The sequence below is a fragment of the Mus musculus genome, chromosome 19, assembly GCF_000001635.26.
Source record: "Mus musculus strain C57BL/6J chromosome 19, GRCm38.p6 C57BL/6J".
Classification (NCBI taxonomy): Eukaryota; Metazoa; Chordata; class Mammalia; order Rodentia; family Muridae; genus Mus; species Mus musculus.
The window spans coordinates 24,741,210-24,765,477 of NC_000085.6; the positions used below are offsets into that span (position 1 = coordinate 24,741,210).

General features: G+C 42.6%; 1 protein-coding gene across 1 annotated transcript in view; it reads right to left on the reverse strand.

Annotated features, from left to right (window-relative positions):
• Pgm5 (phosphoglucomutase 5) overlaps positions 1 to 24,268 on the reverse strand; it is a 183,582-nt gene that overhangs the window by 62,949 nt on the left and 96,365 nt on the right. Inside the window, exon 7 of the mRNA NM_175013.2 lies at positions 9,156 to 9,271. Within this exon, the coding sequence (NP_778178.3) occupies positions 9,156 to 9,271 (116 nt within the window). The remainder of the gene's footprint in view (positions 1 to 9,155; positions 9,272 to 24,268) is intronic.

Genomic DNA, 24,268 nt, shown 5'->3' on the forward strand with positions numbered 1-24,268 from the left:
TTGCATATTTTATTTAGCTGATCAGAATCGGTTTTGGTAGCACAACCAATAACTTACTTTTATGCATTGTTTCTTTATATGAGCATAGCTACAATTCCTAGATGTGGAGTTGCTTGGTCAGAGTTCATGAATGTAGACTTTGATGGGGTTTATGCAAATGCTTGCTTCCTTCCTTCCTTTCTTTCTTTCTTTCTTTCTTTCTTTCTTTCTTTCTTTCTTTCTTTCTTTCTTCCTTTCTTCCTTCCTTCCTTCCTTTCTTTCTTTCTTTCTTTCTCTTTACTTATTCACTTTACATCCTGCTCACTGCTTCCCTCCTGGTTACCTGGTCCCACAACTCTTCCCCTGTCCCTCCTTTCTCCTCTGAGCATGTGAGGATGTCTCTGGGAATCTCCCAACCCTAGCACATCAAGTCTCTGCGAGGCTAGGCACATACATCTTCTACCACTGAAAACAGAAAAGGCAGCCCAGCTAGAAGAACATATCCCATGAGCAGGCTACCCTGTCTCAAAACTAGACAACCCTTGATTCACTCCAGATAAAGTGTATGCATTCAAACCCAGCCTGGATAAAGAAATGCAAACCAGGTAAGATCATTTCAGAGAACTGCTTCATTAAAGATCATCAGATAAGGCCTTTGCCTAAAAGATATGTAACACTGAGGTTCTCAGAGAAGGCCTTCTCTCCCTCAAACCCCCTACTCTGATTCATTCTTTCAGCCCCCTGTGCAGCAGCATCTGGACACCCTGAGAGGGAGAAAGCATAAGGCAGGAAACACAACATTCATCCTGGACTCCACTTCCTCCTTCCTGCCTGGCGTTGCAAGGTATCTGAAGCCCCGGAAGGACGAAGCAGACTGTGGACCCACTCCAGACTACACCCAGTCTTCTTGAAGCTGGTGTACCAGTGATGGTGTCCGAACACGCAGGGAGGAGAGGCAGAACCCAGAACCACACTTCCCTCACAGGAACACACTAGCCATAGAATAGAGATCTCTTGAGCTTATATATCTCAAACTACTCCTGTGCCACCAAGGTTCCCAAGAAGAACAGAACTCTCCAAGAACTGTTCCCAACATGTCCTATGCTAAACCAGAATATCCCCAGTGACTTTCAGGGTACAGACTTTTTTTACTCAGTCATCTCATCCCCTCCTCAGTAAACCTCTTGGTGACTAACATCTCCCAAAGCTTTCTTTCAAAGCCCCTTAATAGACACTGTGCAAAGTAATGTTCATTCTATTTGGAAGTCCTTAGCCTGTGACCAATGACCATGATCTCCTAGGCTCTTGGTCCCTGAATGCACTGGAAAGTATAGATGTAGCTCAAAGGCACCAATCCCATGTTTCCATTTACACAACACTCTCTCTTGCCGCTTTTCATCAACATGCAGGATTAACTGAGTGGCCAATGGACCAGTTCCCAAGAAAACCCCATGGAAAGGGGTCATATAATGGAGACATTCTTCCCACTGTGATGGGAGTTTTGTTTCCAACGCAGCGGGTGATGGCTCCTAGAGAATCCAGAAAGCAGTTTCAATTTTCCAATTTTACAAAGAGGCTCTTGGGAATGTCAATCACTGCACCTCTGCGCTCTGCCCAACCTAGATTGAATTGCACATAGCCCATTTCTTACAGTCCTGCAGAGAAACTCTTCTCCCAGCCCCGATAGTGCTGTCATCACTACAGCTCACCCCTTCTGCAATCTAGCCAAGTTTACAAGCACTGGCCACAGAGAAGAAAAATCACCGTACTTGATCATCTGAAACTCAGAGATACGTTGACCTCTTTCTTTCTCCTGCTGACCGGGTGGAGCTGAAAGCAGACAAATGTGAAGTTAAGACCCCTTGGAAGGGAACAAACATAAGCTTTCCTTCATCTGACCTGGAGAAATAGAAATAGTTGGACAGAAGAATGGAGAGCTAAGCCTATTTACTATTTGTATCACAGCACTGCTGTGAACCTAGTCTGAAGTTAAAATGTATGTGGCTCACACATAATAAGAGTAAGGGGAATAACCTGAGAGTATAATAAACTGTGTAACTACCGGGGGAGGTAAAATTTCATTGCACAAAGTAACGGAGAAATAAGTCAATAATACAGAGCACAAAGCAACATCGTAGAATGACTTACTAAAGACACTGTGGTTCAGTGACATCAAGAACATCAAAAGGGCTGGAAGCAGCCCACTGCTAAGCACAGCCAGACCCAAGTTAGTGTCCACACCCACGGGGGAAATAGACGAGTTAACAGTACAAATTACCAATACTTTAAAATCCACACATTAGTATGGGTTTCAGAAGGGGAGATCTCTCTAGAAGAGCTTTATTAGCTATGAATTTGTGCTGGTAATGATAAGACAAAAAAAGAAACATCAGAACTTTCTTTTTATAGTTTTGTCTATAAACTATATATGTTTGTTTTATCATTCTTTGTAACTAGGCTATACCATCTTTCTGCTCCTCTACGGGTCCTACGAACATTTACTCTGGACCTACCTTATGTCAAAGAATGAGGTCTGAAGAAGACAGACATGGTCCCTATCTTCAGCATATTTACAATATCCACATGACAGAGATATCCAGCAGACCTCAGGAAATCAAATGGATATTGTAGACTCTGTGGCAAGACAAGCCACTGGCCTCTTTCTGTTGTGCTAAAATCTGAGCTAGAAAACCTATTGACTTAAGAACATAATATTGTACCCAGGGATTCACAGGGGGAGAATCTGGAGGGACAATTTGGCTAAGTGTGTTACAGTCAGGAGAGTTTTATGTAATTCCAAATTTCCAGAAAGAGATGGATGCATAAATAACTTAGAATTGCCCTGACTCCGTTAAACAAATGAACAAAGCAAGCTATTATTCAAGAAAATTCAACATAGGATTCTTGCTTAGAAATAATCAATATTGTCATGCTTCATGGGGCTTTGTTGTTGTTGTTGTTGTTTTGGTTGTGTTTGTGTGTGTGATTTTTGTTTGTTTTCTTATCAGCAGGTATGAGAGCCTTAGCTGCGATGTAGGTGGTGTACTACTGATTGCTGGTGGTCAGGCTTGGAGATCTTCCACACAAAGGACAGTTCTTCAGCATGGCTCACAATGGGACAAGCTCACAAATCCTGGGCCAGGACAGTTCATGTGCTCTCAAAACATCATGGTCTCTTAGAATGCCGATGCTCTGTTTTTAAGATTTATTTATTTATTTTATGTATATGAGCACTCCATCTGCATGTACACCTACATGTCAGAATGGGGCATTAGAATTCATTATAGATGGTTATAAGCCACCTTGTGGGTACTGGGAATTAAACTTAGGACCTCTGGAAGAACAGCCAGTACTCTTAACTGCTGAGCCATCTTTCCAGCCCCCTAGAAGGCTGATGGTACTGATGAAAAATAGATGAACATTTTTCAACAATCCAAATTTCTCCAAAGTTTTAGTTTTTTTTTAAATCCTAATTTTAGTATATTAGTACATTCTGTTTGTGTTTGGAATAAGCCCAGATTCCTTTAAAATTGGAAGAAGCAGCCCAAATGCCATTTATATGAATAGTCCTCTGATAGAGTATGTACAAAATGCTCCCTACCCCAGGAAAGCAGCTATCCAGCTCCTTCCCAGGACATGGGTGGACATCTGGTCCTAGCACCAAAGGTGGCTTGGCTTCTATTAGCCGATTTCTTTGATAGAACAATGAACACAGGTTCCTACTAACTGGGACCTACATCTTCTCATACAAGAGAAGCCTGAATACAGACCTGTCCACCGGCCTGCTACTTTGGCACATTCTGGGAAACAGAGATGCCAGCAGGGACATTTCTATTCAGGATGTATCTTGTTCCTTAGGACTTACCCCTGGGCAATGTCTTGGCATCCTTGAGCTGAGATAGAGTCTTATTTCCAAGCTTTCTTGGCACTGAATAGTGCATTCTTGGTTGGTACACAGCTCCATGCCCCAGGGAGACTGGCTAAAGCTTCTACTTTGGAAAAGTCTGAAATACACTTTAGAAGTCTCTCTGAATATTTCTATCTCCCCATTTCTCTTCCTATGATTAAGTATTGGTTTTGGAAACCATAGTCTAACATAGATAGATAGCTCCTGTGATGAGCCAATATCTGAGTTATAAATGAGGGACATAGAAGTTACTTGGTTGGCCTGCAGTGTCCTGGATATGAGTCACAAGCCTTCTATTCCTGTGCCCTCGTCCTGTTTAGTGCAACCCAATGTGAAATCTCAAACATATGCTTTCTCCCAGTCATGATGCAAATCAGAAACACTGATAGTCTTCTTTGTTTCTGGATGTACACCAGAACTACTTAAAGATATTTCTTCAAAATGCAAAGCCCCAGGCACCATTTTGAATCAGGGATATATATATATATACATATTTCAAATAATTGTATATATATTATATAACTTGAATATATATGTATGTATAGGATAGAAGTCACACACACACACACAATCAACAAAGCTTCCCTGTGATTCTTGTACAGCCAGATCACAGCCTTTCTGAGACCTGGCATTAAGGAAGCCTGATGGAAGAGCTGAATAAAGCCACTTCTCTTCCCTAAATTCAGTGCCCTGCTTCTGCAGGCACTAGGTTGGTTGCCTACTGTCAACTGTTTCAGAGGCAGAAGGAGTCATTATGTTCATGGAAAGACTGACAACCACGGTAAAAGCAGAGTGCACCAAAAAAGCCAGAGAACTGCCTTTTAGTTCTGCTAGATTTAATGAAAATGAAGACCTTTTCAGGCTCGGGAGCCCTGGGAGACCCATTTCACTATTCCTTGGGCTCAAAGCTCCATCTATCAAAGTAGGCTAATATCGTTTTAACCTGCCAAAATGGCAGAAGATATAACAATTTAAAAACCCTTGACATGAAAAAAAAAAGTCTCCTGTGTTTCTTGAAAGGAAAAATGACAGACAACTCTAAAAGCAAAAGCCTTTTAAAATTTCCATCCAGTCCAGCCTTCACGTTGCAGTCAGCATCTCTATCCCAGAGCAAAGCTTGCTGAAAGCATCTGCAGGCTGACCTCCCCACGCACGCAGGGTGTGGCCTCCCACTGCTAGCTAGCTGAGAGGTATCTGCTTAGGGCTCAGCATCTAAGACAGTGGAGGCTTCAGACTCTCATGATATTTCCAGTCCTGTCTCTTGAAGCTCTTTCCTCTACCTGACTCTGTGTTCAGGGGTAGCAAATGGGTGAAACTCAGCCCTTGGGCAAACTCGGGATTCGTGCTTGTTTCCGTGACTAACACTTTATAGAAAACAACCACGATGGTTAGTTTAGTCATTATCTATGGTTGCTTTGTGCTAGAGTCATAGAGCTAAGAAATTTCAACAGAGACCCCATAAGACCTTGTGGCTGGTAAAGCTTAAAATATTTACTCTCTTGCCTTTTATGGGAAGCTTTGTGATTCTGGCCAAAGATGCACTCAGATATTTTCACCATGATCTACAATAAGGGCAGTTTGCCAAGAGAAAATACATGTGCATGTGTATACTTACATGTACACAGAAATCTTGGCAAGCAGCATCTGAACTACATTGCTTTCTCACAGTTCCTATTCCTTAACACAATGGATGATATTATATTAATCTCATGGCCCATATTTGAAAACCACTACTCTAGAAGAGTGGAGAACTGACCACTTACAAAACATGCCCCTGTTCTTCCACCTCCATTAGCTTTCTGACATTATGCCATCCGGCAGGGCCTTGGTCTTTCATGTCTATGCTTTAAAATCCTCCCCATTCTTCAAGCACAAGCTCACCTTTCATCTCTTTCAAAAAAACATGCTCTAAGCTTCCAGCCTAATGCATTTTCTCCTTATCTCATCTTCTAAAGTATATTCTCTATGCCTCTCTACAGCCTGCAAAGGCTTCGAAGACATCTCAATATCCTTAAGGATATGATCTTTATCACCTTATACTTGACAGATGACCCAATATAATGTTTTATCATTGGGAAACAATTAATAAATGTTTATTAAGTTGAAATACATATTAATAAGCTGTCCTAGTTGTCTTTCTAGTGTGGTGATAAAATACTGACCAAAAATCAATTTAAGAGGGATAGGATTTATTCATCTTACAACCTCCAGGTCACAATCTGTCACTGAGGGAAGTCAGGGCAAAAACTCAAGACAAGAACCTGGAGGCAGAAACTGAAGCAGAGACTGAAGAGAAACACTACTTACTGATTTGTTCAACTCCTTTCTTATACAGCTCAGGCCCACCTCCATAGGATGACACCACCCAGAGTGGACTGGGAGTGCCTATATCAATGAGCAATCAACAAAATGCTCCACATATATATCTACAGGCCAATATGATCAAAGCAATTCTTCAGTTAAGGTTTCTTCCTCCCAGATGACTCTAGGTTTAGGTCAAGTTGACAGAAACTAGCTATCACATAAAGGTACAGCATGGTTTATATAGGTAATATTTTATCCTCTTACTTATAAAGAAGTTATAAAACACAAGGTACATTGTAAGCATTCTGTAAATGTGCATGGAAATAGAGAAGAGATTGCTGGAATGCCATATTTTCCACTCCAGTTGCTGTATTTCTGCTACCTTACTAGCAACTGAGCAGAATTCTGTTACTATATGTAACTTAAGATTTCTGATCTTTTTTGTATCGTGGTCTCTGATGGAAGCACACAGAACACTAGAGGAAGAAGAGAAGAGTTCTATTTGTTAGACACCCACAGAGAAGGACTCAACAGCCATGGCTCTACCAAGCAGAACTGTCAACAACCCATTTGAGTCTAGACAGTCATATTTGAGATAGTTTGCTATGGTCTCTCTCTGTCCAAGGAAATAAGGAGCATGCTAGCCTTCCTGAGATGTTAATGGTAATTCTACTGGAGTATAACTCATTTTGACAAGAGAAGAAAATAGGCCAAGAAAAAGGTTTCTTTATGAATTTGGCCTAAAAGACTGCCATTATGACCATTTAAAGTGACTTTTTGCAGTCTGTTTCAGCATTGCCAAATACAACTTATTCTTAGCAATTCAAGTGTAGTTTGATATGGGGAAATCATTAGTTTTCATTTACATTTACAAAATAAAGAGGGGGAAAGGATATGTTAGTGCATCACTAAGTTCTTTTGTTGTTGTTGTTGTTTTTGTTTTTTTCGAGACAGGGTTTCTCTGTGTAGCCCTGGCTGTCCTGGAACTCACTCTGTAGACCAAGCTGGCCACGAACTCAGAAATCTGCCTGCCTCTGCCTCCCAAGTGCTGGGATAAAAGGCATGCACCACCACTGCCCAGCTGCATCACTGAGTTCTAATGATGTGCCTGGTGAATCCAGTAGCCATTCTTAAATGAGCTACAAGTGAAACATGAATAGAAAAAAAAAAAATAACCTAAAGCATGGTAGCAATTTTACAAATTAAAAAGTATTGATAAAAATAGTTGCCAAATATTAAACTATAGAAACTACTTGTCATCGACTACAATTTTGAGGATGGTAATTACGTAACAAGATAATATTTTTTAAAAAAGATATCAGTATTGTGGGGAAAATATCAAAAAAGTACATTTGACTGAGCACCAGGAAAAAAAAAAAAAACAAACGATGATAATATATAACTTTTGGAAATGAAAACACTAAAGTGAATAACAGAATTGCTAAAATAATATTAGTAGTAATAGTTGTGCTTTTCTGGGTAAACAGTAATTGACTTGGAGAAAAATGGGGGTAAGAATGTGAAAAACTCCAATATGCAAAGCTCAACAGAACATGCAACACACATTTTAAAAGACTTCTAGGTTGGAGTGGGAGTAAGTGGCACAGCCTTTGCCTAACATGTGCAAAGTCCTGAGTTTGAATGCCTGCAAACACTTCCCCAAGTGCTCAAAGAGACTAAGAAATATATTAACCAGTTATACTCTAAGATCTTTTGGTTCTTAATAGATAAAAAAAAAACCTATTGACTGGGGACTAAAACAGATAATGGGAACTTATTAAGAAATAGCTTGTGCAGTTCTATTTCTGCACCCTGATTGTAGAGACGCCTGTAAAAGAAAAGATTGAAAATAAAAAAAAAATTAAAAATGAAGGCAGCCAGAGGTATAGGACTGTATGTAGGAGAATAAAGATACAGATTATAACAGGATTAGTGGAAATACGCAAAGCAATGGAGTGACCTTGTAAGGTACTAAAAGAAGGAATTTTAAACATTTTAACTGTGACAATAGCACCATGGTTATATGCTGTTTCCAATAAGGTTTTATGTTTTAAAATTCCCTCTAAAATAATCAGAAATAAGGAGATGAGCTTTGGGGGACAGGAGACTGCTGCTTCTTAACAATCAGGAAAGGTAACTTTCTTTGTAGAGAGAGTAGCAAAATTCATGTTGATTAATTTTGAAAAGAGAGGGAAGGGCATGGTGGCACCAGCCAAACACCCAGGAGTTAATGGTAGGAAGATGAAAATCCAAATTTGAGTCCAGCCTGAGCTATATAGTGAATTCTAGACTAGCCTCAGCTACATAGAAAGACCTTGTCTTAAAAAAAAAAAAAAAGCCACCCTTGGTGGCACACACGTTTAATACCATCACTGGGGAGGCAGAGGCAGGTAGATGTCTGTGAGTTCAAGATCTACAGAGTTCTATGAGTCTACAAAGCTAGTTTCAGGATAACCAAGGCAACACATAGAAACTCTGTCCTGAAAAACAAAATTAAAAAAAAAAAAAGCAACATGCAACATATTGAAGTACACCTATAATCCTAGCTACTCTAGAGGCCAAGATCACATATTCAAAGCTGATTTGTATAGTGAGAGCCTATCTCAAGTAAAATTTAGAAGGTCTGGCAAAGTTCAGTCCGCAGCACTACAAAATAAAGTTATCAAATAATAAATAATAATCAAATAATTATAAAGATAGAACCCTGAGATTGAGTGGTGTGACTAATATGATATTCTGTCTACATTTATCATTTTCAAATGAACTTCCTTTTAAAGAAAGGGCCATCTTTAAAGATATCCAAAAGAGGTTAATGTGTCACTACATGCATCCTGCTGGCTTTCGCTGGTTTTCTATTTTTTACTTTTTGGCCTCTAAGTAATTCTTCCAGACTATTTACAAGTCTCCAGTGGGTTTGCGGAATTTCAGCCACCCTCACCAGTAACATCAGCCCAGCCAAGCCTACCAGTGCCGAAGCTCTCCTCTCCACACAGAGAGCATCGTCCGGAGTCCATCAGATTTGAGAAGAATCTCCATCCAGCAGGGGTCTCATACACGGGGACCTTCATTGATTTAGCCACTCTGAAAAATGAAAGTTGAGGTAACTGTCAATTCACATGCCTGGTTTCCTTTATTTCCTAAGCTCAATAGGAAGACCTATAATCTGTTTATCTCCTAACTACATTTCAGAACAACTTGAATAGCTGTTGACAGTTTCTAGGCCTTTTTTTTTTTTTTTTTTTTTTGAGACAGGGTTTCTCTGTATAGTCCTGGATGTCTTGGAACTCTGTAGACCAGGCTGGCCTCGAACTCAGAAATCCACCTGCCTCTGCCTCCCAAGTGCTGGGATTAAAGGCGTGCACCACCATGCCTGGCTAAGCCATGTGTTAGAGAGTACGTAGAATATTTCAGTTCTCCCAACTTTGTTTTCTCTATAATACAATATATACAAAGTCAATGTGTGAACTCTTCTAATATCAATGTACCCATAAATGTTCTTTGACTTTTGCCAAGAGTCTGCTTAAGACAAGGGAATCTAAATTAAGACAGCATTTGTGCACATTCAGGGGTTGTTTGACAACATTTACTCAGTAGGAATCTGCCTATACCCGATGAAACAGTAATTCAACTCTAGAAATGATATGTAGTAGATACTATGGTTCACTGCTCACAGTCACATAACCAACCTATACTGTACATGTACACACACACACACACACACACACACACACACACACGGCTAGATATTTTATGGCTGGAATCTTCATTCACCAGCACTTAGGGATGCCAATGGCTTCAAGGTCATGCTACATCCACTCTGGTAGTGACCCGCCTGACAGACTGAAAAGTTTCGTCCCAAGGCGAAAAGTTCATGGAATCTTAGTCTCCTGGAACTGTGGGTCCTATGTAATGAATGCTCCAATGTCCTTGCTTTAGTTGGCTAATGGATCTGTGTGCTTTCCCTTAATATTGCTTTATTACAAGTGCTCCTAAGGATTGATATTTTGACATATAGCTAAGTTAGAGTCTAGGCAGTCCTTGATCCGACCTTGGGCATGGATAGCTAAGTCACTGCCCTACACAGAAATTTACCATTATCTAGGAAGTTTGTGACCTAAAGAGGAACCAGAGTAGATACTTAGAACTATAGGTAGCTGAGTTACACCCATACACAAGTATTTACAATGGCCTAGGGGGAAGGTGGACTATACAGTAGACTAGGAACTATGGCAAGGGCACGAAGCCTAGGATTAAGTGGACCTTAGGTGGAGCTGTTTTTGATCCCAGTTGTTAACATTGAATTTTATCCCAGTTGGTTCCTGCCTGTTCTTCCATGTTTGCATTCCTCTGTTTTATGTAAGAGTCCAGTATCACCTAACTTCCCTATTTTCTTCTGTATAAAAAGTTTGATGCTTGATTTGACAAATTACATTCAGATCCATACTCTCTTGTGTCGAGTCTGTTTGTCACCCCAATTCCCGGCGACTCTATGCCCATCTGTCCGAGACCCTGATTCCCACGGATTGGGGGAGGGGGGACTGAGCCCCATCTGTGGCCAGGTCACAAACATGGCTCTCTTTCAATAAGACATGTCTCACTCAAAGTCAAAGGGCTACTATTGGTCAGCCTAATTAGTGATTAGCCTGTGTGGAATAGTCAAAGATCTGTCATTCTTCCTCATTTTGGTACAACTCTGTGAAGCCATTTCAGGGCTCCTTGGGTGTTGGATGAGGCCTTTTATGTGTCTTCAGTAGTCAGATGTGTCTCTGTCTGATCTCTTTCCTCACTGTCCCCTGGCTATAGTTCAGATATATCCCTATGACATGGTCCCTAAATGCCCACATTATGGCTTGGTTCTCAGCTCAGCACTATTAAACATTGTGAAAAACATTAAGTAACACTCAGTGGAAGGTTTGTGGTGACTGGGGACACATCCTCAAATGGATTGCTGGATGTTGACCTCATCCTCTGTCTCTCTTTTTGATTTCTCATGAGGTGATCGGTTTCTGAACCATGTGCTCTCACTAATGTAGACTACATCACTATAGTCCCAAAGGCAACATGGTCCAGTAACTAAGGAATGAAGCCTCTAAAACCAGAACAAACCTGTCTTCACTCTAAGTTGACTGCCATAGGTATTTTGTTATAGTAGTAGAAACCTGAATGGCATAGTGTTGATTGTGGATGCAACTTTAATCTTCACGGTAGAAAGGAACAAACTTCCTATGAAGAGATTTCTTTTAGAACCAGGCCCCAGGCAATGATTCTAAAAGAAATTTGCTCATAGGAAGTTTGTTGGTGTGGTGTTACCCAGTAGAGTGTACCCCAGATTTGATGAGACTGATCATTTACCATTTACAATAACGGGAACAATATAAGTAAATGTCCTAGGGGAATGGACAGATAACTTATGATTTTGAGATAGCTGATGTTAGTTGTCAACTTGGTTGGATTAAGAGACAACAAGATGATTAAGGAAGCACGCCCTTGGGCAGGGTATGAAGGTGTCTCCAGAGGAGGAGGTCACACTGGTCATGATGTAATACTGAAATGCACTGATGGATTCATATTTTGAGTAGACCGTTTAGAGGCAGGAGAACTGTGCAATATGAATCCTGGATGGAGGAAGAAGGTCACGTGACTCAAGCTTTTGGGAGCCACATGGTTAGTCTGCTCCCTGGCCATCACCGCAGCCACTATCACATATTCCTGCTGTCACGATACTCTGCTTCACCCTAGGCCCAAAACAGTGTCTCTAGCCAACTTGAACTGAAACTTTTAAAACTTTGACCTAAAGTAAATATTTTCTTATTCCAAGTTACTGTCTCAGGAATTTAGTCATGATAATGAATAGCTTACTAATGTGAGTATAGAAATGCCATTAAACAAACCATTGTGTTATCTAACACCCTGAATGCATCTCGCCAACATATACAGAAAATGAAGCCCCGAACAAAGGAACCTGTGTCACTGTTATGTATCACTAAGATGCTCATTCAACTCAAAGGGTCCAGCTTATCTCCCTTTCATTTTAAGAAAAAAATATATAATCACATTTCCATCCTGAGAGGAACAATGGAAGAATCTCTCCACAAACCTTAGAACAAAGGGCTGCTGATTTCATGGTCAAAAGCTCAAAGGAGGAGAAATAAATCACACAGAAGCCTAAAGGAGCCCATTAAAAAAACAGGGGTCACCATGAACCTAACAAATGTAAACACGCCAGAGTGCCAAAGAGAATGTACAACACGGGGAAGAGCTGAGGGTGAGAGGGAAGAGAGCAGGTAACAAGGAAAGGACACATGATCTTTGTTCAAATTACTCTTGCAGGTTCAGAGCCAAGTTGGCAGGACTGAAGGGAGGGGAAAGGATTTCCCCAGTTCCCACCCTTTCCAATTAATCACTGTTGCAGGGTGGGGGCTGGGGGGAGCCAGGCTGGGGCTGCCGCTGGACTGTAAAGAACCAGATACTTTTGTAACTATGAGCCGCCCCAGTTGCAGCTATTCAAGCTGAGACAAGATGGGTAATTAAATTCCAGGACCCTGAGCATAAATTGATTATGTCTTGGGGTCAGAAAGGAATTCCCGTCTCTACCCCCTACCCTGAACTTGGGACTCGTCCCAAGCATAGCACTCAACAGACAGCATGCCTTCGACCTGTTGGCAGGAAGCCCCTGGAGTCTACAAGCCCTTATCCCAAAAGCCGAACCTGAAGCTGCTCGTGAATGCCTCTCCCTGACCGCTGCCCCCATATGCTGAGAGCAAACTCTGCCTAAGGAAGCTAAGAGTAAGAAAACTGTCGAGGCTCCAAGTCTTCTACCAGGGAGAATGAGCCCTGGTAGCTAATAGAACATGCTGCATTAAGTCTCCTCAGCCAGGGTATGCAGATTTCCAAGAAAGTGGCTTCCAGATGGACACAGTCTCTGCCTCACAGCTTCTCCCACGCCCCTCCTTGTACTCTGTGCTCCTAAAAACCGAGCTCTTCTTCTCTATTCTCCAAAGACGCTCCTGCCATTTGCCATTGTTGTACAGTGCTTAATCTGTGTCGTTAATTTAACTCAGATTAACTGTCTGTTTCCAATCTCTGTCAAAATCTCTCATAAGTGATCTGTCATCTCAAAGTCTGTCTGGGTACATTTTGTCACACTAAAATAGAATGCAGACTGGGCGATTTATAGAGAACAGAAAGTTGTTTCTTGAGGCTCTGGAAGGTGGGGAAGACCCTCCAAGAGTGCAGTGCCTACATTTGGCCTAATGAGGAACTTCTTGCTAGGTCCTCACAAAGCAAAATATGGGAGAGCTATCTTGCCACCTGCTCATGAAACATGTTTCAAAAGGGTTGTAAATTCATTAACAAGGAAGGAGCCGTGCTGGGCCCCATCATTTCTTCCAAGCCTTGCTTCTTTATCCTCTCACCTCTCAACACCTGGGCTCTGGAGGGGATTTGTTTTCAACATGACTTTAGGAAGGGATCAAAGCTTTTCGAGCACACCCAGCTGATTTTATAATCCAGCTGCAAGAAAGTTGTAACAGATTTAAAGGTGACAAGATCTGGGTCCCTTTACCTAAATCCAAATATTACCTTTCTTAACCAAAGGGAAGCATATTCTATGTTCTGAGTTCTGAATTCTTGGCCCTCTTTTCAAAGCCCTCATCTTCAAGGTTTAGAAGGTTTAGAAAATCCATATTTTGAATTTCTACGAGTCATTTTTAAAAATTAAAAGTCCCCAAAGAAAAGGAAAAACAAAATGTAAAAGGCACACACTTTACACAGGGATGATATTCAAAGGACCCAATTAGCATATAAAAACCACTTGGAATGGCATACGAAAACCATAGTGAACTATTATTACCCACAATCCTAGAGGAGAAGGAGGGAACTGCCAGTGTTGGAGATGATATGGACAGCTCATCATGGAGGGGTGCGGACTCATACTGACCACAGCCCGACACAGTACAGTGTAGGACCATACAGTGCCGTACCATAAGACAGCAAAACTGAGTGAACCTCCACAATATAGAACAACGGAAGTAGTGAGTGGTAACATGGAGTAAAAGAAGCCAGACAAAGGAATAATGCCGTGTCCCACTTAGACACAATGTAAAATGGGCAAAATCAATCACTGGTGGCAGAAATCAGGGTGTTGATCATCTGGGGGGGGGTTGCTGAAGGACAGTGGTGAAACAGGCACGAGGAAGCTGGTTTCTTCACACCAGTGGTTGCTGTGTGGGGGCTCATTATATGAAAATCCCTTAGACTACATACATTTACTTCCCGAGCTGTTTTGTTTTGTTTTTTTTTACATGCACCTTATATTTACATTTGAAGTCCATTTTAAAGCTAGGCATGGTTGCACGGCACTCAGGAGACTGAAGTAAGGAGGGTCAGAAATTTGAAGCCAGCCTGCCTGACTTCAAAGAGTCAGACCCTATGGCGGGGGTGACTATTTAACTATTTTTAAAAGTTAATTTGTATGAAAAAAAAATCCCTCTGGAGTATTTAAGATTAAATGCATGTTTGAATCAGCAACATTTTCCTATTCAAGCAAGCAAGCCTCCTGCACACTGTTAATATCCAGGTAGGCATGTAGCATAGCCTCCAAGTTAGTTCTTTGGTATCATTACATGGATGTATTCACCCCAAGAGCCCTTTGATGTCTGGCTCTGCTGTCTGGCTCTGCTGTCTGGTAAAAGGCTTATATGAAATTGTACTTTAAAATCCTTTTTAAAGGAAGCCTTCCCAAATCGTAAATGTGAACAAGGCTGAGTTCATCTGAACCTGTTTTTTCTAATAGCAATCACCCCTACGTTCTCCTTCTTCTTCTTTTTTTCTTCCAGTGATAAACCTTGAACACAGTAGGCAAGAACACCAGCACTGAGCTAGCCTCCAAAGTCTTCTAATTATAGTCTTAAGTCCACTCTTAAACCGATGTGATTGATGGGCCAATTCACGCTCTCAAGAAAAAAATAAACCCAAAACATTGAGCTGTCCCATTAAAATGACTGCAGACAATTTTTCCAAGCATATGAAAACAGTGTTGTGTGACCTGGGACCCTTGGCATCTCAGGGTCCCAGTCTCAACCTCAAAAACTCTCAAGTGAAATAATACTTGCCACCTGCCTTATCAGACAGGCTGTGAGGAGCAGATGAGACAGCACCCCACAAATGGAAATACTCTCCCAACTATTGAAAGTTCAGCCTCTGGAGTTACAACATTATCTCTGTCCTCAGTGTGGAATCTTTGTTAATCCAAAAGAAGCAGACTTACTCCCCCGAGAGTGTTTAAAAGGCAAAGATTAAGATAACAGCGTCTCTCTTGTCCCTCTGACTTGTAGGTGTTGACTAGCTATAGAGCAACAGGGAATTCCCAGCCCGGGAACCTTTCGTACCTTCCTCTTGACACTTCTGCATATTCATTTTTTTTTTTTTCTGTGCTGTGGTACACTGGAGAGGACCCATCCCTGTCACATTCTAAAGTGTCTAGCAACATAAAGCAGGCAGATTTCTGAAGATCCTGGCATTACTTGAAAGAGATATCATCATCACCACCACCACCACCATCATCATCATCATCTCTGCTTTAGAAAACTGAGCCAAGAGCCAAGAAACTAAGTATGCAGAATTCTAACAACCAAGGGCTTATTCTCTTTTGACCAGTAAGAGATGAGTATGCCTCTGTGTGAGAAACTAAGTTCATATTAACAAGCCCCGGTACTTGAGCACATGGGTGTAGGCACCTGGTTCTTATTGTCTTTAAATGATAATTTAAAAAAAAAAACTGTCTTCAAGCTGAAACGAAGAGAACGTAAAAGCTCTGAGTTTTCCAGCAAGGCAAGAGGTGGCCAGGAGACAATTGTCCCATGTCCTCCTAACTCCTGTGAGCCCGAGGACTTAGGATCAGCTCATTCGCCTCTTGAGAACTCACAAGACAGCTCCAGCCCTCCCGGGAAGACGACGATTCAGTACAACGCCTCCTGGGTTTGTAGGAAAGGTGATTTGTTTCCCTCCTCTAGATTCCTTTAGCATCTTTTCCTGCATGCTACCCTAGAGGTCTATGGAGTCTACACTGTAAGCAAGAGAGAAGAGACATAGGAAAGAAGAGACACCTTGGCGCTGGGGAAAGTGAACACAAAGAGATTTTTACACAGATGCTCACAGTACAGAGAGCTGAGAATTAGCATTTGTATAAGGCTGTACCACAGCCCTGTGCAATCAGAGTGACCCTGGGAGGGCGCAGTCTCCACTGAAATGTCATGGGCTCTCCAGTTTTCCCAAAGCAAATATCTGCTCCAGCTTCTGATGTTTCCTGTCAGCTTCAGAAGGGCCACAGAGACCTCAGGATCTGCCTCCCTTGTGCTAGGAACCCCAGTTCTTACCTAAGCTCAGTAATTTAAGGCCGAATTTGACAAAAGAGCGTTTGTAATTTACCTCCATGGATAAGCGGGAATGAGTTTCAGTTGTGAGGCAAGAGGGAACCAGGTGGAGAATATGTGTCTACATTAATAGAAAGGAAATATGATAATTAAATGTGTAATGAAAATTACAAAACTTTTCCTTCCTGCCAAAGGCATATGAAAAAAGGATAAAGCCATCGATTTAGGAAAGACGCAGTGCGTGCTGAGGATTCAACACTTCACTACAATACCATAAATCCACGAGGACATCTCAAAGAGCCTGTGCAGTTCACCAGAAAGAGAAGGATACTTCCATCCTTCTTGGAAGGGGGAACAAAACACCCATGGAAGAAGTTACAGAGACAGTGTGGAGCAGAGACTGAAGGAATGACCACCCAGAGACTGCCCCAACTGGGGATCCATCCCATATACAACCACCAAACCCAGACACTATTGTGGATGCCAACAAGAGCTTGCTGACAGGAGCCTGATATAGCTGTCTCCTGAAAGGCTCTGCCAGTGCCTGACTAATACAGAAGTGGATGCTCACAGCCATCCATTGGACTGAGCACAGGGTCCCCAATGAAGGACCTAGAGAAAGGACCCAAGGAGCTGAAGGGGTTTGCAGCCCCATAGGAGGAATAACAATATGAACTAACCAGTACGCCCAGAGCTCCCTGGGACTAAACCATCAATCAAAGAAAACACATGGTGGGGCTCATGGCTCTAGCTGCATATGTAGTAGAGGATGGCCTAGTTGATCATCAATGGGAGGAGAGGGCCTTGGTCCAGGGCCAGAAAGCAGGAGTGAGTGGGTTGGGAAGCAGGGAAGGGGGAGAGGCTTGGAGGGGAAATGGGGAAAAGGGGTAAAGATTGAAATGTAAATAAAGAAAATCTAACAACAACAACAAAAAGAAGGATTGGCCAATCTGAAAACGTACATTCCACACGCATGAAACCAGCAAAATAAGGGAGAAGGGGGAGGGGAAAGGGAGGGGGAGGGAAAGGTGGGAGAGAAGGAGAGAGGGAGAAAGGGGGAGGGAAGGTGAAGGGGGGAGAGAGGGAGAGATGCAGAGATGCAGAGAGAGAGAGACTAAGTGTTGAAGTTCATGGGAAAATAGAATCCCAACACTACTAGCAGGATTGTACAGTTGTTTGAGAGTTTTCAATCATGCTCTATCATCCAGCAAGCCCACCGTGGAGCAACTCTCTAGAGAAACGTGAATGCATGCTCAAAAGTGTCTATCCCAGCACCATCCTTAGTGAAGTAAAGCCAAATTGGAAGCAACCTTGTTATCCATCCATCCAGCAGGAACTGGACGAACTATAGTTTATCCACACCACAGCACATAGACGGAGTGGCTCAAGAGTATGAAGAGTCTGTCCAGACAGCAGAAGGGTTCAGAAAAATTATATAGTCTGTATCTTAGCATCATCGCAGACTTTATCTTCCAATTACTGCCTCCTCTCAACAGTCTGAGCAGCGAGCCTAGTGGGATAGCATCCCTACTCTCTAGTAATGACTTTCAGATATTTGCAACTCTGAAGAATCATTCTTTTAAAAGGAATTATTCAGCTACAGAAAGAGATCCAACACTGTCTGGCTGAATGTCATCTGGCTCAGAGAAGCAGCCAGGATCTCCCAGTCTCACCATAGCCACACACAGGAACTTGGAAGATCTACCTGTCCCACAGCTGTGCCTGTTGGGCCAGCAAGCAAGTCCAAGCGTGCTAGAATGTGGCCAGTTGTAACTAATTAGCTTGGATGTATCGTGAGAAATTCTGTGCCTTTCTCTTGCATGGATAGAACTAAGCCCCTTCCTACTTTAAATAAAAAATTTTGTTGTGGGTTTTTTTTTCCTGTGTACTTCTATTAGAAATAGGTAATTCCCTCCCTTCCTCCTGCTAATAAGCCCAAGGACCTCACAAAAGAAATAAATGTACCTTGTCTTTCTCTGATTCCTAAATGAGGTTCATGTTCAGCTCTCTGTTGGAGGATCCTGCTTCTTAGACATGAAGAGTGAAAATTCTTAAGGGCCCAAACTTTCCAATGTCCATGAGTTAGTGCCTTGCACAGGGTCATAGGCAGACCTTCCAGATCCCTGAAGGTCCCTCTGTGAATGAAAGCCTGTTGCCTTCTGATCCCAGAAGGCCATGAACTAAACAACCCTTCCTAACTAAACACTCATCCCATGAAATCACTCTGATCTGTGTCTCACCAGGTGACTCAAGCTGCCATTTCTCTTGAAGCCTGTGATGGTTTGTATATGCTTGGCTCATGGAGTGGCACTATTAGAAAGTGTGGCCCTGTTGGAGTAGGTGTGTCACTGTAGTTGTGGGCTCTAAGACCCTCATCCTAGCTGCCTGGAAGCCAGGATTCTGCTAGCAGCCTTCAGATGAAGATATAGAACTCTCAGCTCCTCCTGAACCATGCCTGCTTGGATGTTGCCATGTTTCCACCTTGATGGTACTAGACTAAACCTCTGAACCTGTAAACCAAACCCAATTAAATGTTGTCCTTATAAGAGTTGCCTTGGTCATGATATCTGTTCACAGCAGTAAAACCCTAAGTCAAAGCCAGACCAAGTTACCAGGCAGCCATCTCCAATTAAGGGATTGTTTGAGGCTCTGCCTACCTACCTTGGTTTCTTCTGTCCCTTGGGACTGCATTTAATTTTGCCAGCAAGTATCAGGAAAGGTCAGCCCGCATCAATTCTGCTCTAATATTATATTTAAAAAAGATTTTGTCTAATGAGTCAGAGTTCTAAGGAAAGCAACGGATGGAAGAGCCAGTGACTTTTGTGGGTGTGGGTGTGGGTGTGAACTAGAGTTGGACATTAAAAGGTACTGCTGTGTGAACAAAAAGAGCAGGTAAGCTTTTGCTGCCTGCTCAGTCATATCCAGATGCCTTGGCATGGATGGGAAGGACCCCTAGTTCCCTTCCAACTCCAGTTCTTTCTGGTTGTGTGAGCTTTGCTAAGATAGTTGCATCAGTCAACTCAGCTTTTCTACCTTTGAAGTAGAATAGCAAGCCATTCCTTCGCTCAGAGAGAATCAAGTGGAAGGATTCCCAGCAAGCCCTGGACTCCAGAGCCACCAGCAACAGTGATGGACACCTTTGCTTCCACCTCTTTTGCTTCCAACCTCTAACATAGCAAAATGCCCTTCTAATGGGGCCTCCCTCAATCCTGCAGCTTCAGATTCTTGTACACGTCATTTATCCTTTGTCTTGATGAAGGTCCCAAGAGGAAGAGATGATACACTCCAAGAACTGGTCACTCTGTGTGCAAAGCGAAAAAGAAAGATACAGGAGAAAGCCCACTCCCCCCTGGGCAGGTACCAGAAAAGGTACATCCTCTCATCCGAAGAGTTATAACTAGAACCTTCAGAAAGGCATGTTGCCAGTGGACAGAAACCCGTGGGCAGAGAAATAAATGTCTGACCACATTCTCTTCTGCCAGACATCTGCAGTATTCCCACTTAGCCAACCTTAACTGAAATCTGGAGAAAAGTAGAGTCTATAGGTAGTACACACAGGCTAGCTTTCAGGCCAGGGGACTGGAAGAAAGAGACTTGGAGCAAATGGAAGATACTAGCTTGAGACAGGCAAACAAGGGAATAGTTTACGAACTAGGACTCCACTTGGTTTGAGTTCTGCATATGCCCTCCCATATAATAATGTACTTAGCAGCTTGAGACTCTTTTTTTTAAAAAAAGATTTATTTATTATTATTATATCTAAGTACACTGTAGCTGTCTTCAGATACACCAGAAGAGGGCATCAGATCTCATTACAGATGGTTGTGAGCCACCATGTGGTTGCTGGGATTTGAACTCAGGACCTTCGGAAGAGCAGTCGGTGCTCTTAACCACTGAGCCATCTCTCCAGCCCCTGAGGCTCTTACTATATGGATTGTTCACACAAACTTTCTGAACAATGCACGTAGCAACCTGTTAGCAATGTAGGACCCCCACCTGCTATCAGTTTTTCTGACATAGATATTTTTTCTCTGACCAGTGGAATAAGTTTCTCTTCCCCCTTAGCAATCAGAAATTTCTCTTTCATGGACAGTTTTTATTCAAATATATTTCAGAACATATCCATGACTGTTAGGAGTCAATCCAGCCTTGACTGGTTTGGCGTGCATGCTCAGTAAGGCAAATGTTGTCCTCTGAGTGATCTTTTAATGGGGGGAAAAAACCCTATTTACCATCTTATGCCTATACATGACTGAGCATAAATATGATTAGCATCAGATGCATCATGGGATGAAAAATGTACAGTACACAAAGGCTTACATCATTTAAAAATTTCAAAACAATTAACCAGCCAGATGGCTTAGTAGCTAAAGGATCATAAAGACCTAAAGATCCAAGTTCAGTTTCCAGGTCCCACATGTAGAAGGAAAAAACTGAATCCTCCAAGTTGTACACACACACGCACACGCACACACACAGAATCTGTGTCATGTCCCTAACTCTCTTGAAAATCCCTGAACAATGATGATCAGGGCTTTCTGGGTCCTAGGTTGCTAACAGGTTGCTAGATCCATGTGGCCAACTGTTGTTCTTCATAGTGTGTTTCTTTCTGTTCCTCAATATAGCTTCACTGTAAAATAGCTTCCTTGACACTTGACAAATCTGTGTGAGCCTTTATTTCAGTTTCTTTATTTCAGAGAACCTGGAAATACCCTGTGTATCCTTGGACAATCACTAGTGACATGCTCTCCCCACTGCTGACTGGCTGTTTCCTCATTTTCCAGCTTGATCTAGCCAGCCCTCTTCTTTTGCTGCCCTGCAAGTCCAGCTAGGAACTCATCCGAGCCCCTCCCCCATCTGGATAGCCTCAGAGGGCAACTGCCCTGGCTGGAAAAGGCATTTGCTCACTTTGTGCAGACGTCATAGGAGCCATCAGAACACAGCCACGGGTGTAAAACAAGATTTACATTCCTGAACCCCTTAAAACACAAACGTGCACAGATGCGCAGGATGCCTAGAAGCCGAGAATAAATCTAACCAAATCTCCAAAACGTCACAAAGTTCAGCTGCAAACATTAACAGTCTCACTGCTCTTATGGACAGTGAGTGCGTCTGTCTGTTTACCTACTGAGGCCAATGCTGTGGTTCCGTGTGAAATAGCCCTGACTTCTGGTGAAGCCTCTCTCCCCATACAGAGTAAGAACCTCATACTCACCTCACTGCAGCGCTTAGAAGAACAGTGTGTACTCCTTCCAGAACACTCTACGGGGCTGACAGTTTGACTCAGCACATGTTGGAAAACACAAGCTCAGATGAACCCAGAATCCATCTTTTATGTGAATATGACACCGGTGTGGTTCAAAAGGATTTCACTCCCACCGGACACTTGTGAAGACCGAGAAGAAAGAACATGCCAAACCCTGTTCTTTCACCTCGGGGATCATAAGCAATGTGCGTTTTTCCAAAGAGGTTTAAGAGAAAAGGTTGAAGGGGATTCCAGAAAGCAGAGAGCCCAACATCTAATCCTAAACTATAAGAAACTCTGAGCCCAATGGAGAAAGCAGACAACGGGAGAGTCCACCCTGGGCCTAGCCAGTACAGACACCATGACCAACACAAGGGACAGCAAAGCTCTCTAGTATCTGAGTGATCTGGGCAGTGTAGCCCTAAGGTGAAACTCCAAGGCAGAAAGGTAGGGTGAGGAAGAAGGTTGGAAAAGTAGCTGCTCATAGATCGGGTGATTGTGCCAGCTACCACTGAGACAGATCCTCTCAGTGGGTCTAGCTGTCAAGAGACAGCTAGAGAGACAAGAATCAGAAGAGGTTGGCGAGAATACAGAGATCTCGAGGTTAATGGGAGAAACAGATGCTCCTAGAAAAATAAGGCGACTCAACTGTCCCATCATTCCTGAGACCTAGCAGGAGTCTTTGTATCTGTGAAATCCCATTCCATATGGAGCCTATTGGGAACTTAGGGAGAATGTCAGGATAGGGCAAGAACAGGGAGATTTCTTTCCTTCAAGAACTTACTGCCAGGAAACAAGCCAGCCTACTGATGTAAGAAAGCAAAAGGCAGATGGAAAAGCATGCAGAAATATCAGGGGCCCTGTCTTTGAGAACAACTATGTATGGGGTCAAATAGCTCCCTTCCAATCAAGATCCCATACCTAGAGGGGAGAAGGAAATGACTCCAGCAGGCCAGAGCTAGAACCTAGACAGTGCCTTCAGACTCCTCCATTACAGTTTCAATACTGGTGCCTCAATAGGCCTATGTATTTTAGACTTGGTCTGAGGCCCACACCCTGCTGGGAAGTGGTGGAGTCTTTAAGAGATGGGCCCTGATAGAAGGAAGCTGGGTCACTAGAGCCTCATGCTTATTGAGGCCTTGGACTCTTTTCCTACTCTTTTTCCTCCTCCCTCTCTTCCTCCTCCTTCTCATCCTCTTCCCTCCTCCTCCCCTACCTAAGAACCTCACATTTGTTTTCCAACTACAGTGAAGTAAATAGGATACCTCCACTATGTACTCTGACCATGATGTACAGTGCCACCATGGGCCCAAAGCAAAAAGGCCTACTGACCGTGTGCTGAAACCTCAGAAACAGAGACAAAATAGCCCTGCTCACATCTCAGGCATGCATTGCAGTGAAAGATAAATGACACGCCTTTCTTCCAAACCTCATTTCCAGCTATCCAGATGTATCACACTGAGTTTCTTAGACGAGAATGCATGAAAACCATCTGCTAAACCATCATAATAATTAGCTTTCGAGTGTAGGGTACTCTCTGTGACCACCTCATTGCTAAGTAGTACCCTTATCGGGGGCACATCCAATATAGCTGCACGGAGCAGCCCTTTGCTGGCTCTAAGGTAGATAGAAGTGACAGCTTCCAACCCCTTCAGGACATGTCTAGAGTAGAGAGAGGTGATGGCCTCCCAAGATGGTCATATCAACATCCCTAAAGGCCTTTCAACTGATTCTTCAAAAACATCTAGGACAAATCATCTCATTTTCCTGCAACTGTATGGCCTGTTCAATAGCATTGCATCGTGGGGAATTCTGTGAGTATAAATAAGTCTTTAAGTGTGAGAATATGTGTGTGTGTGTGTTTTTTACTTGTGCGTGTGCGCGCGTGCGCGTGCACATGTGCAGCCCAACCCACATCATGTCAAACATATTAAAACAAAGCCATGTTTCACATACAAATCTTTACTTTTTGCTCCAAAAGCATCTTTAAAGGATTTCTGTAATTTTGCTTTTGAAATGATGAACATCCAAGTCACTCATTTAATTAACTATTGGCAATGATCTCCCGTCCCTTGTGCACACTCGAGAATCCTTTCAGAATGAGAAAATACAGCCTATAAATTATTTTCAAGTGTTATAATGAGTTCTTGAGTACTAAATTTAATAATAAAATGACATGTTGCATTTTTCACATATTCAGCTGGGCAGTTCATCATGGGAGAGCTGCAGTTTTCTTCACTTTGGGGCTCATAAGAGGGATTGAGGTCATTTACAGTCAGAGGCTAATGGAGAGCGAAAGCCCAAGACGAAAGACTAGACATGGCCCTGAGGAATAAATAAATGACCCTGGTGTGTTTAAGCATGTGTGTAGGTAGGCTATGTGGGGCAACAGAGAAGGGTGCAACTCTCCTTAGAACCTTGGGTTTCCTCCTCTATAGTAAAGGTTAAAGGCAAAGTTGT